At 42.2% G+C, this 17,501-nt stretch overlaps 1 protein-coding gene across 2 annotated transcripts in view; it reads right to left on the bottom strand.

Moving 5' to 3' along the window:
- SEMA3E (semaphorin 3E) overlaps positions 1-17,501 on the bottom strand; it is a 166,589-nt gene that overhangs the window by 69,388 nt on the left and 79,700 nt on the right. For both annotated transcript variants that reach the window (XM_053387680.1, XM_053387681.1), the window contains exon 2: positions 4,648-4,808. In XM_053387680.1, the coding sequence (XP_053243655.1) occupies positions 4,648-4,808 (161 nt within the window). The remainder of the gene's footprint in view (positions 1-4,647; positions 4,809-17,501) is intronic.

Here is a 17,501-nt window from a genome sequence, read left to right on the forward strand (position 1 = left end):
AACCCAGCTTAAATGTGATAGCTCCTGAATCTTCCTGAGCTCCTTGGATGATAGAGATTGGAAAATATGGGGATTCATAGTAGAACTTTTTTGTACATGTGTTTTTTTTAACACACACGGACCCGGACACACAAACAAGCAACTCACAAGTACGATCCTACTTAATTTACTTTAAATGTGTTTCTTGAACCAAGTGACCTTTGGGGACCAGAAGAAATAGCCATAAAGTAAGGAGCCCAGAGAGAGTGACCACCGTACATTCTTTGCCAATTAAGTTATTTTCAAGTTATGGCCTCATAAAAATCCAAGTGCATTTTATATCCACCCAAGTTTTTATTGCTTCATCCTTGGAGATTCCTAAACCATTCCTTCTTGCTGAAATTTCTAAGATATCATTCAATTGTTTAATGAGAGCGCGAACACATCTGTGATGAACATGTTTCCTTTCTGTTGCTGAAAAATATTTGTTAATCAGAATCATCCATCAGGTTGAAGCCAAGCCGGCTAAATAAAACCTCGGTTCATAGCCACTCTTGGAGAAATGTGAACAGCACAGCAATCTGACCAAATCCAATACAATCCCTTTTCATGGGACTGAAGATAAAAAGAGATTTATTAAGACTGTGCACCATTACAGTAATTAAAGTATTTCTATTAGTTCTGCTGACTTTAGTCTTTAGAGGGGGAAAGTAGACAGGATTATTTACCTGTTCTTATACATTACTATTCCTCACTATATCAGACTGTAATTGTGGGTTACATCCAAAACTATTTCTACTCAGAGTAGACACACTGGAATTAATGACCATTATTTACTTGGGTCTATTAATTTCAATAGGTCTACTCTGTGTGTAATTTAGTTGGAGTCAACCCATTGTCCCATTGTTCTTCTGCCTCTAATAATGAGAAAAACTCCTCCAAGATAGCTAACAAATCATGGCAGAAACATTACAATGAATAAGCTGGGCCCCGCTTCCCAAAATTGACTATTTTCCTGGAAAATAGTCACAGAAATGCCATTCAATTTTTCTGCTGAAGACTGGGACTGAACATTCTAGAAGGACTCCAACTCAGCCCTAATTTTTTAATCTTAGTACTTCTTTCTTTCTGTAATTGGGAATGAAAGAGAAAATATAAAAAATGGCATTTCCTTCCAATAACAAGTGATGTTATTTGTTAATGAAACTGCAAGTTGTTTGACACACAAAAAGGCAGCTGTGGTGAATTTGCTGCAAACTGAAAAGCAGCTATTTGGACGGGTTTAATCAAGATTTCAGTTAAGAGGCAGATGACCAATCAACTACACGTTCGTTAATTGGAACACAACCCCTAGTTGGAATCTGACAGCATTAAGGTACAATTATTTTTTGTTTAGTCGTTTAGTCTTGTCTGACTCTTCGTGACCCCCTGGACCAGAGCACGCCAGGCACTCCTGTCTTCCACTGCCTCCCGCAGTTTGGTCAAACTCATGCTGGTAGCTTCGAGAACACTGTCCAACCATCTCGTCCTCTGTCGTCCCCTTCTCCTTGTGCCCTCCATCTTTCCCAACATCAGGGTCTTTTCCAGGGAGTCTTCTGTTCTCATGAGGTGGCCAAAGTATTGGAGCCTCAGCCTCAGGATCTGTCCTTCCAGTGAGCACTCAGGGCTGATTTCCCTAAGAATGGATAGGTTTGATCTTCTTGCAGTCCATGGGACTCTCAAGAGTCTCCTCCAGCACCAGAATTCAAAAGCATCAATTCTTCGGCGATCAGCCTTCTTTATTATGTAGAATTATTATTAAATGTAGAATTATTACATGCAAACATTTCATGTATATACTGTAAACTGCTCTGTGATTATCCTATGCTATAGGTCTCAGGTCTGTTGAGGAGCCTGTCCAACACATTGCTCATTCATACTATGACCTTTTTTCTTTCTTTTGCACATTGGATAACTTGGGATAGAAATTTAAAAAGAGACGAATAAGGAATGCAACACCCTCTGCCCCACCCTATCAACTGCTAATGGTCTGCTTGCTTCCACTGTGGTTCAGGTGTGCATTTGTAAATAAAACATTTTATAAGATACTGTAAGACTCCAGTTGTCTCTCATCCAAAGGAAACTAAAACTTGCAATGCTGCGTCTCGACAGCATAATAATATAGACTATTTTCCTCTACACATCTCCCCCCTTTCACATTTTTTTTGCATAGTGTTTCACAAATACTTATTATTTATTTGGCTGTCTTGCACTGAAGCCTCCAGGCGAAACAATGAGCTATGCAGGAAGTGAAGCAATAGTTATGAATCTAAAGAATCTGTTCAAACGGAATAAAAATTCCTCCTGCAAACAGACATTGAATATTCAGTGTGTCATTTCATAGGATACAGACTTGGTCTTAATAGCTGAAAAATACATTACTTTCTAAATGCCTTTGCATCCTCTTGCAATCCAGGATCCGTATGCTATCAGTGGACATAATCAGATGGAAATAATAGCTTGCCTTACAGTAAATCTTCCCTATTCTTGTCTGAAGGATTTCTGATGCTACTTCTTATAGAGATTGCTTTCCTATTGAGATAAACGTATATGGGCACCTCTTGAGTGTTTGTGGCACCTGCTTATCACGCTGAAATTATATACCATGGTAATCAGATAAAGCTGCATCTTTAGATGTGCTGTATATGCTTTGAATTGATGCAGATGAAAGCGGTCAGGCTTTTAAAAAATATAATTCACAAAATTGGTGGATTCCCCACTGCTGGCATATAAGTGGTGTAACATTTGTCATTTCCCAAGCTGAGCTAAAAGTCACAGGCAAGAGATGGCAGTGGAGCTTCTGAAGACTCCATCCAATTTTCAACTGGTGGTAGAAAGGTGAAAGATGGTGGTAGATGGTGGTAGAAAGGTGAAAGATGTCAAATGAAACCAAAACCTTAGATCTAACATCTCTGAGGTTTCATGTCAAATGGCATGTAACTTTTGTTATTTTTGTTACATCTCTACCAATCTCTAGGTAAGGTAAAGGGACCCCTGACCATTAGGTCCAGTCGTGACCGACTTTGGGGTTGCGGCGCTCATCTCGCTTTATTGGCCGAGAGAGCCGGTGTACAGCTTCCAGGTTATGTGGCCAGCATGACTAAGCCACTTCTGGCGAACCAGAGCAGCGCACGGAAACGCTGTTTACCTTCCCGCTGGAGCGGTACCTATTTATCTACTTGCACTTTGACGTGCTTTTGAACTGCTAGGTTGGCAGGAGCAGGGACCGAGCAACGAGAGTTCACCCTGTCACAGGGATTCGAACTGCTGACCTTCTGAATGGCAAGTCCTAGGCTCTGTGGTTTAACCCACAGCGCCACCCACGTCCCACTCTCTACCTCCAGCACAAAGCAATCCTTCCTCCCTTAAGCTTGCACGAACATTTGTGGCTTAAAACGCAGACAGGTCATTCCTTCTCTTAGTTTGGATTGAAGCTGGCTTGGGGCGGAAATGTATCAACACATGGCAGGGTAGGATAGATAGGATAGATACGGATAGTGGCCGACATCATACATACACTGCTTTCTAAATCAGCAGTGGGAGCCACGGATGCAGAGCGAATGGGAGCATGTACACAACTGAACTTAGTGGCAACTTTATCTACTAAGAGACAGAGCAACGAAGAGGCAAGAGTCTGCACAAATGAACTCATGAGAAACTGTGCACTCAAAGTAAATGCAAGAAGTGAATGCTAAAAAAAGAGAAAAATTATGTACAATCGCTTTCAATTACCCCAGTTATGTGTTACATTCAAGGTAACACAAGATCTTGGCACATGAGGAAACTAATAATAATAATAATAATAATAATAATAATAATAATAATAATTTTTTATTTATACCACACCCTTCCCCATTCAAAAACTGGGCTCAGGGCGGCTAACAACAAATTTAAAACACTTTAAAACACTCAATTATAAAAGCAGCATAAAATACGGTATAGAAACATGAATAACAATAAAAATCAAAAATCAGTTAGTTAATCCCCAGGGCTAGCTGGCTGAATTCGTCCAACTTGGGCCAGCGAGGAGGCCATGGGAGAATTAGCTATGGGATCTCAGAGTGGGTGATCTTCATAAAAAGGGAGGGGGAGGGAAGAGAAGGAAAATAAAAGATCAGGCTGAATTCAAATTAAAGGCCAGGCGGAATAGCTCTGTCTTACAGGCCCGGCGGAAGGAGGTTAAATCCTGAAGGGCCCTAGTCTCATGGGATAGAGCATTCCACCAGGTCGGAGCCATCAGTGAAAAGCCCCTGGCCCTGGTGGAGGATAGTTTGACTTCCTTAGGGCCCGGGACCTCTAAACTATGGTTATTCATGGACCTTAATGTCCTCTGTGGGGCATACCAGGAGAGGCGGTCCCGTAGATACGAGGACCCTAAGCCACAAAGGGCTTTAAAGGTCTAGACCACAAAGGGCTTTAAAGGTCAATTATCCAGCATAAGGCCTCATTGAAGTGGACATTTTGGAATGAGCTTGCTCAAATGGTGCTCCTGGAGTATTGTGCTCCTTGTATTCCATTTGGTAAGCCAGCCTCCTTCCTGCTCCACAACAGAAAGAAAGAGAGAGAGACATTATATAAGACATTATAAAGAATGTCTTGCTATTACTGTAGCATATATAGTTACTGTACCTCTCTGTAATTTTCACTGACTCGGTCTAAGCTGAGAGAATATACCAGGTTCTTTCCTCCCACAAAGAGCCGGTCTTGATACTCATCCAGAAGCATTACATGAAGGCCGAGGTATCCAGATGGACTATGGAAGACTGATGTTCTGTTCAAATCCCAGAGCTCTGAAACACAAACAAAGTGTACATTATAAGTGCTGAAAAGCCTTACACTCATATTCCCTTGGGAAATTAGGAAAATGGTTCCGGGACAGTCAGATCTTCCCAAGCTTTTAACTTTATGGAATACCTGGGGTTTCATTTTTGAATTCCCTGAACCTTAAAGGAAGGCTGAGTGAAGAGCTTTCCTATTCAATATTGCTTCTCAATACATCACTCGTACACTCACACAATAAGGAGAGTCTTCTTTTTTCAAGAAAGATATCTTTAGAAAAAATCAGAAAGGTTAGCTTAAATCAATTGATTTCATCCTTCTACTTGCCAGAGATATACAACTGTATTGTCCTGACATAAATCGTCTAATGCCTAACAAGTTTATACCCGGATAGCTAGATTTTGTACACAATTATATGCTGACACTTACTACAGGACTAACAATATAGATTTGTAGATTATATATCCTAAATTAAATTCTTCTCAAAAAACACACACCCTACAACCACCAAAGATGCCATAATAAAGGTATTACAAGATACTACAAGCCATGTCCATGTCTCCAAGAGGTGTAACCATTGCTGTGATATCTTTGGTGACTATTATTCAAAAATATGCATTCTAGTCTCATGGTTATGTCTTGAACCTATCAACCCCATGTTGGCAAGGATGAAAAAGCAAGGCCATTTCTTTTGCAGCCTTGGAAAATGATCAAAACAATTTCTACTTCAGAAACATTGCCATAAAGAGCTGCAAGTTCTAGTGAACCTTAGACATGTAGACTGCTTCTGCTGTTTGATATTGTTTTGATTGATGTATTTTATGCATTGTACTTTCGTTTTATATGTATTTTGCATTAGACTTTGGGCCAAAAGGTATATAAATATATGTGGTGAATAAAAATACACTACCACGCCATCAGGTCTGATGTCTGATGGAGCAAAGGTTGGAGCTTAGAAGCACACAATTTCAAATATAGAAAGAAAGACCTCAAGTGATTGGGTGATGGTATAGATAATGTCATTATACAGTTTGGTCACTAAGAGGTACTAAACCTTAGCTATACCTGGGTTCCGTCATAGATGTCCTATTGCTGTTCTTAGTTAAGAGAAACCCTGGCCTGCTTCCTAATTTGTGTGTTCTTGAAGCCTTCCAAGTCAATGACACTTGGCCCAGCTCAACCTAACATGAGAGTGTTTTCCAGTCTACTCTTACCTCTCAAGCAAGCTTACACTTGTGCACTAGGGACAGGAGAACATTAGCTGGAGGCGAGAAAAGCTTGCAGGAGAAAGGAGACGCTTCATCAGCCTCATCTTTAAGATATGAATGTTCTGGAAATACTCAAGAGTTAAGGATTTTAGTTTCCTTCTGAATGGGGAAAGAACTAAGATCTCAGGTGAGAAACCTTCTAGAAGGAAGGCGGAAAGCTAGTTTCCACAGGACCCATCTTGAGGCTCACCCCCTGTTCAAAAATTCAAACCAGTTGGCTTTTGAACTTTGGCTAAAAGAAAAATACTAGATAAAATAAAAAGGAGAATTACTGGATTCCTGGGTTCAGGTTTGTGGTAAGTACTGTATGGGACGCGGGTGGCGCTGTGGGTAAAAGCCTCAGCGCCTAGGGCTTGCCGATCGAAAGGTCGGTGGTTCGAATCCCCGCGGCGGGGTGTGCTCCCGTTGCTTGGTCCCAGCGCCTGCCAACCTAGCAGTTCGAAAGCACCCTCGGGTGCAAGTAGATAAATAGGGACCGCTTACCAGCGGGAAGGTAAACGGCGTTCCGTGTGCTGCGCTGGCTCGCCAGATGCAGCTTGTCACGCTGGCCACGTGACCTGGAAGTGTCTCCAGACAGCGCTGGCCCCTGGCCTCTTGAGTGAGATGGGCGCACAACCCTAGAGTCTGGCAAGACTGGCCCGCACGGGCAGGGGTACCTTTACCTTTACCTTTACTGTTGGGTGAGAGAGCCCTAGCAGAGACTTTTCAGTCCTGTTCTCATGTGACCAGGCACAATAGGCCGTACATAAATATTTACAATATTCAGCATCCCTTAGTACATTTTTTACGGAATCTTAGTACATTTTGATGTTCATTTTTCAATAGCACCAATTCATCACAAGCAAAAAGGATCTCATGGCCAATGCTTTGCACTGAAAGTAAAACAGGTTCTCAACTGAAACACATGAGGGGAAAACAATATTTTCCTCCCAGTTTGATTTGATGTGTATTTAAGCAGATACAGGTTACTCTTAGTCTCAAGTAAGTGTGAAAACTGACAACATATTTCATTTTAATAATGAGCACTCACACTATACATTGTATAGTGCGGGATCGCTCATGGTGCTACAGTTCCCAGGGAGCTTACTGGCAACAGGGGCTGGCTTGCCTCTCAGTGTTAGTTTTGGAGGTTCATGCCCAGCCTCAGTAATCAAGTTTCTTGCTGGGAAGTGGGGCCAGCCCCATTTATAAATAGGGGGTGGAGCTGACAATAGCCAGGCAGTCGGCTCTGGAGATTCACCCTCCCTCCCCTCCCTTTGTTTAACGTTTTATTGTTTGCAGGTTAACTTTTCTCTTCCTGCTTAGCGGGTGCTGCTACGGTCTTTGACTGGTTGCTGTTGAAGGACTGGGAAGACATTTTCCTGCATTGGCAGGTTTTGTCTTTCCCGTAGCAATTCATCACAACTTTGGCGGTTATGGCCTTGGGTGGAATCCTGTAGTCTCTTCCTCCCTATATGGGGGGGGGTGAAGTGGTGACTCAGCCCCCTGCGGCGGCGATTCCAGGGTTCCCCTCTTAAAGTGGTTATATATATGGGTGTCACTGGCCATACACCAAAAGGTCATCAGTGAACTACCCTGCATGTGGGGATATGGGCTGGGCTGCCTGCTACACTTACGTCTGGCAGAGCACCCCCAGATCCCATTTACCCTGATGAGCCCCAGTTCCCCCCAGCTGGGGGGCTGGGAGGGATACACGCCCAAGGCCTAAGCCAAGGTCTTCCTATAGTCAGAAGTTCAATAAAATTGTGGCCTAATTTTAATTCCATATAACGTTGTCAGAGTCTTTATTCCTTCCTTATGGTCCCTGGGGGCTGGAGCTGTCACTGCCTGGTCACACAATGGGAAGCTTTATAGAAAGGTGACTGAAGTTAGCACCAAAATGAAAAAAAAGAAAAGAATTCTTTTAGAACAGTGAATCCCATGACCCCCAATAGTTTTTCAGTGGAAGGCACCTCAGTCATTATCTATTGTACACCTAGTTGATATTCCAGTCAGAGCTGTGAAGACATTTCTGACAGACAGGTGAAAGATTTTACAGAGTATATCGTTTGCACAAGCAGAGCTACTTCACACATTGTCTAACCTCTTGTGAAATCTTCCTCAATCTCAAGTAATTATATAGAGCATCCTTCAAGGAAGATGCCTTCCAGATGTGGGGCACTGGTGAGCGGCATTTTGAACACATCAATATGCAAGAAACCCCTTTCATGATTTCTTTATGGAGCAACGGTCCACGTTACCATATGTCCCAAGCAATAATATCCCAGACTGTATAATGTAATAATCTACAAAGTTCATGTAATGTGAGCAGACCATCTAACGGGCACCTCGTGTCTTCAACTATCAGTTTAGTAAAGGGCTGTCAAATGGATTTCCTGCCATTCTTAAACCTGGGAATATTTGTCAGGATCTTGGCAGGCTACCAAGACATTTAATTTGTCTACGTTTCTTGGTACCTGCTGGAGAAGAGAATGCAAAAAATGCCTTTTAAAAAAATGATAGACATAGTCAGGTGTGTGGGGAAGACAGAAAGACTTCTTGTTTGGAGGGGGAGCAAAATTAGATGACAACCCAACCCCCTGGCCAGTGGTTGCAAGGCCTGATGGAGAACTGCTGTCTACGCAGCCCTGCTGCTCGTGCCACCCAGGGGTGGGGTGGTGGTGGTGATGGAAGGGGCAGTATAATGTCTCTTTCTAGATTTTACCAGAAAGGGGAAATGGACCAGATACCTCAAGCAATCTCATCCGTGGGCATGCAGAATTGTTCAGAGTTGTGCTTTATTTTAAAGCCTTCCCATGCCATAAACTGGAGGTGCAAAAGCGAATTGTAATTCATAAAGACAAGTCAACATCTGAAATTAAATAGAGTGATTATTGTTCTTAGAGCAGGTTAAGTGTTTCATGAAGTTCAGAAATTTATCCTCACACTTTAAAAAAGAAAAGAAAAGATTGGACACTTTTTTTTTTTTACTGGAGCCATCCTGAAGACAAGCAAGACAGAGTGGTTTACATTTCCCCTTCTCAGTTGGATCTGGTTGCTATTACTGCACAGAATCCAAAAGGCTGTAAAAACACGAGACACATCTACACTGTAAAATTGGTTACAGCCTGTCTAGATTTTTAAGCGGCTCTGTATGACTGAAATTATTTTCCTAATTTTTCCTCTGTCATCTCCTATAAGAACTTGGTTTATGCTCCTTTGTGAACACATATCAAATTCAGCTAGTGTCATTGAAACTGATCTGTTTTTAGATCTTAACAATGGAAATATAAAACATAACAAACCTGCCAAGATCTATGGCAGGAGTCTTTTTATAATCCTACTGAAACCAAAGTTCATGATCACAAAGAATTATGGTGTTTGCTTCCCCTCCCAGGTTTCCACTGGGAGATTGGAGTTTCCATGAAAGGGGTTGGGGCAGAAACTCTACATATGAACATTAGGCAACTTGTATAGCTTCAGATTTTACAATTTAACCTTAGGAACAGGTTCCTCTCCAAACAAATAAATGAGCACCCTTTCAAATAAACTAATTCAATAACAAACTGGTAATTATAATCTAATAAAATCCCTAATCTAATATTGAAACAAACAAGTTCTCTAGTATCCTTTTTCAATCGTCCTTCAGAGTTTTTGGAAGAGAACAGCATTAAAATGTTAACCATTTTATTGGTGGTCTCTTCTCAAAAAACAAACTTGAAAGAGACATTAAAAAAAAAGGGAGTGAGGGTGGGCATAAAGTTTACTGTTTGGGAGGGTTCTTTTGCATTTCAGAATATCTATATCATCTATCTATCATCTATCTATATATATATATCAGAGGCTTATAACTCTCCACACAGATGAAAGGTTGAAGATTTTGAGACTAGATAATAGAGATTCCCATTGTTCTGCCAAATCAAAATTCCTATTGACATCAATATGTGACAGACAGTCTCACTGTCAGCAAAGTACTTGATGTCAACTGTACAACTGGGTCAGATTTGTGGGGCTGAGACTATGTCACACTAATAATTCAGAGAAGCAAATTTCCAAGAATTGTCTAAACTGGAACATGTGATGTTTCCTTACGCCAAGTCAGACAGTTGACCCACTCAGATCCAGTATTATTTCCTCTAACTGGGAGCCTTGGGTCTTGGGCTGAGGAACCTCCCAGCCCTGCTATCTAAGATCCTTTAAATTAAGGTGGAAAGTGAGCCTGAGATCTTCCTCATTGCAAAGTCACATGCTGTGCCACTGAGTTATAGCCTCTCCACTGAGGTATCACAACATTATGGAGAAGGGGATATGATATACCTATAAAACCAGCCAGCAACACTGCCACACTAATCTTGGAAATGAGTAAGAGAACACTTCTTTGTACACTATCTGAACATCATGGTCAACTCCAGCAGGACGCCTTCCTTGGTGGCTGCTCCACAGTGACCTGCCTTCGTAGAATAGGGCAGTATCTCTACAGAAAAGTTCAATGCCAAGAGCTTTTAGCCCCATCACAGTTCTGGGTCATATGTATCAGCTAATCACATGAACTGACTCCAATGAAAACTTTGAAGTAATGTTAGATAAATGAATTCATACAAGCAAGCCACCATTTGTCTAGTCATGAACATTCAGACAGCAGCGTATTCTGACTTCCTGACACTTCCTTACGTAGTGTTTTACACAACATAAAAGTGTCTTCTGAAAATCTAGTGGAATCTACTGGAAGCTTAGTAATCATTTCCATGTTAATTGCTTCCAGGAAAAAAATAAATGCAACCCTCTTAATCAGGAGCTTTAATTTAAAATCCAACACCTGGTCCAGAGCTGTGATATAACAGACACCGTACACCAATGTTTGCTTGTATTGTCATAGTTTACTGTTTTAATTGTATGTTAAAAACAATCATAATGAAGAAACCTTTTCTGGGGAAAACGGTTTATATTTTTCTCTGATCAACCACTTATGTGAACCCGGTCTTTGGGTGGGTGTTTGATTTTCGTTGTTGTGTATACTGTGTATATATGGACAATGACAATAAAATTTATCTTTATCTTTATTCTCCAAAAGCTTTCACCAGAGTCAATGCCTCTCATTAGTCCTTGAGTTCTTGGTGATTTATTAATACACACTGAGTAAATTATTTTGTTTTATTTTTATTTTGCTTTAAACAAATACAAATAAATATAAACAACCAAAATTACAAAAGAAAAATCGTTGATAATAATAATGGAAAAGGCTAAAAAACTACAAAGAATATCAAAGTACATGGCATAGAACATAAGCCATTATGGGAAAGAAAAAAGAAAAAAGAAAGAGGAAAGAAGAAGGAGACGGAAGAAAAGGGGGGGATGAGCCAAAACACAAGAAGGTCACAACAGATCATTATTCTTATCAATTCTATCTGCATTCCATAGAATCCCTCACCTTGGTCTCAGGGAACATCAGGGAAATGAGTAAACTATTTTGAACATCATCAAAACCCCCCTGAGTTTTGAATGGGAAAATTTGGGAGAGGGAGGAATTTGGGGAAATGAGTGAATGCTTCAGGAACCTTTAGACCAGGCATAGGCAAACTCGGCCCTCCAGATGTTTTGGGACTACAATTCCCATAATCCCTGACCACTGGTCCTGTTAGCTAGGAATGATGGGAATTGTAGTCCCAAAACATCTGGAGGGCCGAGTTTCCCTATGCCTGCTTTAGACCCCAAAATTTGGTGACTTGAAGGTCACCAAACATGGTACTTTGGGGGAACTTAGGTACTGCTTTGCAAACTAGCACACCTATCTCATTGCCCCCTATTCAACATGTAGATTGTAAAATGAATAGGCATTCAATACTTCAATGCGAGTCTCCAATACTTTTCCTGACAAAAGGTCACGGAAACATTTAAACAGTCTGGAATGTGGAACGATACAATGCTCTTTCTATCTGGCAGCAGTGTGGTTACAAATATTTTATAATACACATCAAATTAAAATCATTTTAATAGTTGAAATCATGGATCATTATGTTTTAGAAAGCACACGTGGTTCAAATAAAGCAACGTATTTCTTCTGATCAGCCACAGACAGACAGGTCCTTGGGGACGCTGATTTATTAAGGTGTACCAGTCACTACACGCTTATTACCAGTTGAGACAGAGTGGAATTCTTCCTACAGTGTTTTGACAGAAAAGGTATCTGCTGCCTTCATTTAAAATGAAGATGCCGAATTTGAAGAGGTGGGGGCAGGGAGGGTTGGTCTTCGGAATGATGTTTAAATTGAATTTCCTTTGAAATAATGGATAGAAGCAATCTATCCCTGGAGAGTTACACTGGGCCTTCAATCCACAGGCTAGCATGGCATGTGACTGGCAGCTCATGTAAAGCTATCTTGATCCCCAAACATCTAAAGGAATAACAACACAAAAGCAGCATTGTACTGACAAGGGAAAGGCGGGGGCAGAGAAAGTAATGGAACAGCAACAAAAAAGGACATTTTCCCTCCCATAGAAACCCATAGATTTCAAGTTGTGCCATTAAAACTGGGGATGGGGGGAAAATATGGCATATCTGTTGAAGAATGCAAAGTGACAAATTGAGTCCAGAATCAGAAAATATAAACAGTTAATAAATGATGTGTAAAAAGAAAGTTCTCATCGCTACTAGGATCAATCCATCCCACGTGGAGCAGCAGGATCTTGGACTGATACAGTTTTCAAAAACAGTACAGGGGCAGCGTTTTTCAGTTGGCGTTAACAACTGGAAAGGCGCCACTCATTCCAATGTGCAGGGATTTACTGATTTGCACGGGATAAGGCCACATGTTTCCTATCTCGTGCAGCCTGCGAAACGTGACAGTTGATACAAATTGCTGTATTGTTATGTACTGTCCCAATAAGCGCCTTCTTTGCACGTTCAGAGCTTCTGCAGAGTATCAGCAGGAATTATAGATGCACACAAGCATACCATCATTAGCAAAATAATCCAGCTAAATCAGATTGTGAATTTTCACAAGTCTGATTTATTAGCATGTTATAGTATTTGCACAACCCCCCCTCCAGAGTCTTACTTTATTGTGATGCACTTCCACAGGAATTTGGGCTCCAGAGTGACTGCTGTGCCCATAGAGGAAAACTGATGAATAGTACCAATCAGCTTCAGTTTACTGAGAATCTTAGCCTTTTTTTCCCGTTCTGCCCCCCCTTCTTTTAAAGCAAGTTTCTGTGGCAGCTGAAATCTCAAAAGCTAAAGAAGAGGCTGAACCAGTTTTCCAGTGGTTTGCGATGATTCTTTGGCATCCTTGCCCTTCTCATGTTCAGCACAATGAGAGTAGGGAAAGCATACAAGTTTTTATAATTTATACAGGCTGTACAATTTGGCTTCTCTTGACAGAAAATCTGGATTGACCAAGTGCAATATTCTATTTTAACAGTGAGTACATACAGCCCATTAAGTGGGTATATAATGTTTCATAATATGTTCAGTACCTCTGAGATTTTACCACCAGCAAAATTACCATAATCCACATTGCGGATGCTGAGAGTGGCTGACCTAAGATTCCCCTGTGAGTTCATAGCAGAGGCAAGATTTGACCTTGATCCATATATTCTCTGCGCTGAACCACCCCCATTTATTTGATTTATGAAAAGTAAGATACAGGCACTCACACACATGCACCATCCGACTGAAAGCTTTTACATAGCTCTTTTGAAGCTGAAGGCACTGTCTTTGGACCTGCAAGCCCTAAATATAAGCTGATTATGAATACCCCCTTCCTGGGCAAGGTTCTTGATAAGGTGGCTGCCAACCAGATCCAGGCAGTTTGGCTGAGGCTGTTTTTGGGGATCCATTTCATTCAGGGGTTTGGCTCAGTTTGAGCACCTCTGAAACCACCTTGGCCGACCTGTGCTTGTCAGGAGAGAGAAGGGGGACTGTGACCCTGTTGATCCTCCTTGATCTCTTGGCAGCTTTCAGTATCATCAACCAGGATATCCTTTTGCAGAAGTTGGGGAGCAAGCCCCACTTTGAGTCAGGCTCAGATTGAAGGGCATTGGCCCCAACTCAAAACAAAATCACCTTCTTTCATTTCAAGCTCTGCACATCTTGAATACCTGCCTCATCCCGTGTGTGTGTGTGTGTGTGTGTGTGTGTGTGTAGATTTTGAAAGACTCCAGCATTTAAAGTCTGGAAGTCACTGCTTTTCTGTTAGATTTAGATTTCCTCCTTCTCAACTTTAATAACAGAATTGTTAAGCATGACTCATTATTTTTTTTAACCACTTGCATAGCTGAATAGTCTCGCCTATAAGATCACATTATAATTTAACTTAAGTAAGGACTGAAGGAAACATACTTTGAAATTATGGCTCTGAAGGAATATCTGAGGCAGTGTGTGGGGCATTCCGCAATAAGTACACTCACGCCAAAAACAAAATTTAGTGATATATTGTAGTATTGTTAAGGATTGAGGTTAAACAATCTAAAACAATGATACTAGTCAGATTGCCGTATATTGTGCTGGAAGATAAACTATAGACTGACTTAGTACAAGGCAGCTTCCTGTGCCTTTCTGGACCACAAGTTGAGGAGGCTGCTATGGGAGCAATGGTCCTGTAGGAAAGCTTGAGTTCCTGGCAGTCTGCCCAGAGGACAACCATCTTCTAGAATGGGCCTTGTCTACAGTGGTGGAATGGTCTCCCCAGGGAGGCTCGCCTGGCGCCTTCACTACAAATCTTTAGGCGCCAGGTGATAACTTCCCCCTTTGGCCTTTAGCTAACTATGGCCTTTTAGAAGTGGGTGGGATGTTTTTAATGTATTTCTCTTTCCTCTTGGTTTTAATGTATCACTGTGGGGTTTATTGTCTGGTTAGTTAGTTGGTTGGTTGATTGGATGTAAGTTTCTTTGGGTTGTCCTGGGCAAAATAAAGCCAATACCAAATTTAATTAACAACAACAACAACAACATCATTAAAAACAAAAAAAAATTCCCTTCCAGTAGCACCTTAAAGACCAACTAAGTTAGTTCTTGGTATGAGCTTTCGTGTGCATGCACACTTCTTCAGATACACTTCTTCGTGCATGCACACGAAAGCTCATACCAAGAACTAACTTAGTTTTAAAATTTTTTGTTTTGACTATGGCAGACCAACACGGCTACCTTTCTGTAACAACATCATTGTTGGTCTACATGGAGCCCGAATTCTATAGTCACAGTTCAACAGATTTCACAAGGGAGACCCGATAGACACACAACCCAATGGGACTATTTGCTCTTATATTTACATACTGTCCTCTTGCGACACATCAGGTGGTGTACAGCAACATGAAAAACAATTAAAAGCAGTACAGAACAATCATTAAATGACTTGACTACTCCAGAAAATTTTATACCGTTGCATAGGCCTGTCAGCATATGTAATAGGTGTGTTTGTGAGGATAAATTCCATGCACTGCCTTGATGTGGATAAAAGTATGATAAATGAAATGATACATTCACTGGGCAATACAGCTGTTGTCTCTGTAGTCGCCATGAACAATTGCAATGCATCACAGATGCTAGCCTTTCAGAAACTAGGGTGGAATCTATATTAAAAAATGCTGTGAAAATATTTTAAAAAAAACAAACAAACAAACAAAAACATTTTGAAAAATACATTGAATTTTGCATAGCTCACTGTCTCCATCTAGTCTCACATTTGAATATTGTACTTTACAACATATTTAAAACGTTTTATTTGCAGGTGTGTAGCCGAGTCCTAGGTATGAAAAAACTTGGTAGAACATATGTGCCCAGACTTTGTGTACTTGGAGCCAACAATCTCTAATTATAGACTCAGCATTGCCCAAGCTCAAGGCTGCTTAAGAAAACAAACACGAAATGTTTTAGCTTCCATCAGTTGTGTGAGGCTGGCTTCCTTTGTGTTTCCTATCAGAGCTTAGATCTATTAAGTACTTCATGCATCCGTTCATCTACTTCACACATAGCAACATGCACAAAGCAGGGAGCTCTGCCACTTCTGCGTTTTTGTAGACAGAAGCTTTGCAGTAGAAGTACATTGATTAATATAGAGCACATTTAGTTAGCAGGGACAAGTGAATGTTTGCAGTACCCCTGACAGCTAAACCTCCTCGACTGAGGCTCTTGCTGTCTTCCTTCCTGCTGAGCATGCCAAACATATTGCTTTCCTTTCCTTTGGACCACTCCAGCGAGGCTGGGGTGTCTGTGTCTTGTTGTCAGGGCAGCCCTGGACCTCCAGACACACTGCCCAGACTTGCAACCTGGGAAGGTCACTTCAGCAGTAGCGGCGCTTCATGCTCTGGCACCGGGGGGCAGAGAGCAGGCAGAGGCAGGGCTGGCACACGTCCCGGGGGTGAGATGCACTGCCCGCAGGGGCGTGGCGTGCATCCTGGGGCCATGGTGCCCAGCGCGAAAAGGGGGGGGGAGCTGCGATGGCACCCCACCGGGATCACGCTCCAGGTGGCAGTGGGCTCCCCCCCACTCCTCCTCCTCCACCAGTGCACTTCAGTCCTTTGTAATGCAGTGGTTTGACTTCACCGGGGGAGGCACTCTCTGTTGCCTCTCAAGACAGATGGGTGCTAACCACAACAACGAGGGCCAGCCACAGGGTTGAACGATTTATGAAATTTATCTTTACAACAACTCTCTGTGGTCGGTTAGGCTCTCGGAGAGCTGCGTGACTGAGTGGGGATTTGAAGCTGGATCTCTCCAGCCCTTATCCAATGCACGGTCAGCATAGGAGGAAAACACTGCAGTCCTCTGCCATCTGATTCCAGTAGTTTTCAAAGTTGCATGGAATGTAGCTACCACTAGAGGCAGATGCCGGGGAGCCTGACTGGTTCAGTCGCCCTGGGTTTGAAGCCTCAGGGACAGGGGTGGAGCAAGGTGGGGGCAGTGGTGGCGCCGCCCCAGATGTCATCTCCAAGGAGGGTAACATTCGGAGTGCTGCCCGCCCGTGACTCCCACCTATCCCGAGCCGACGGCTGCCTTCCTCCATTTCCCCTTCGTTTTGACAGCCCTGGGCTCCCTGGCTGCTGGAGGAGGCAGGCAGGCAGGGAGAGGATGGGAAGGAAGCAGCGGGTGGAGGGAAGGAGGGAAGCTCCCTCAACTCAGGACCCAAACTCTGTAACCCCCAAAAAGCTCAACAACTTTGGTCAACCCTTCCCTAAAAAAAGCTCAAAAACTCCTGGCAATGACAACAGGTAGATCACAGCCAGTCCTTTTATACTGTGAGTAGATCGCAGTCTCTTGGGAGTCCAACAAGATTTCAGTGTGGGAGGGGGTGACAAGAAATTTCCCGCACCGGGTACCACCAGACCTTGCTACGCCACTGCTCAGGGATACCACATCTATGATGTTGAATGGAAGACGAGAGGCTCTGTGTGTGCCAAATGTTGACGTCACACAGGGTGCCACTGAAATTTGAGATGCAAAGGTCCGCCATTGTTACTGCAT

This window comes from Podarcis raffonei, chromosome 5 (genome assembly GCF_027172205.1).
Source record: "Podarcis raffonei isolate rPodRaf1 chromosome 5, rPodRaf1.pri, whole genome shotgun sequence".
Classification (NCBI taxonomy): Eukaryota; Metazoa; Chordata; class Lepidosauria; order Squamata; family Lacertidae; genus Podarcis; species Podarcis raffonei.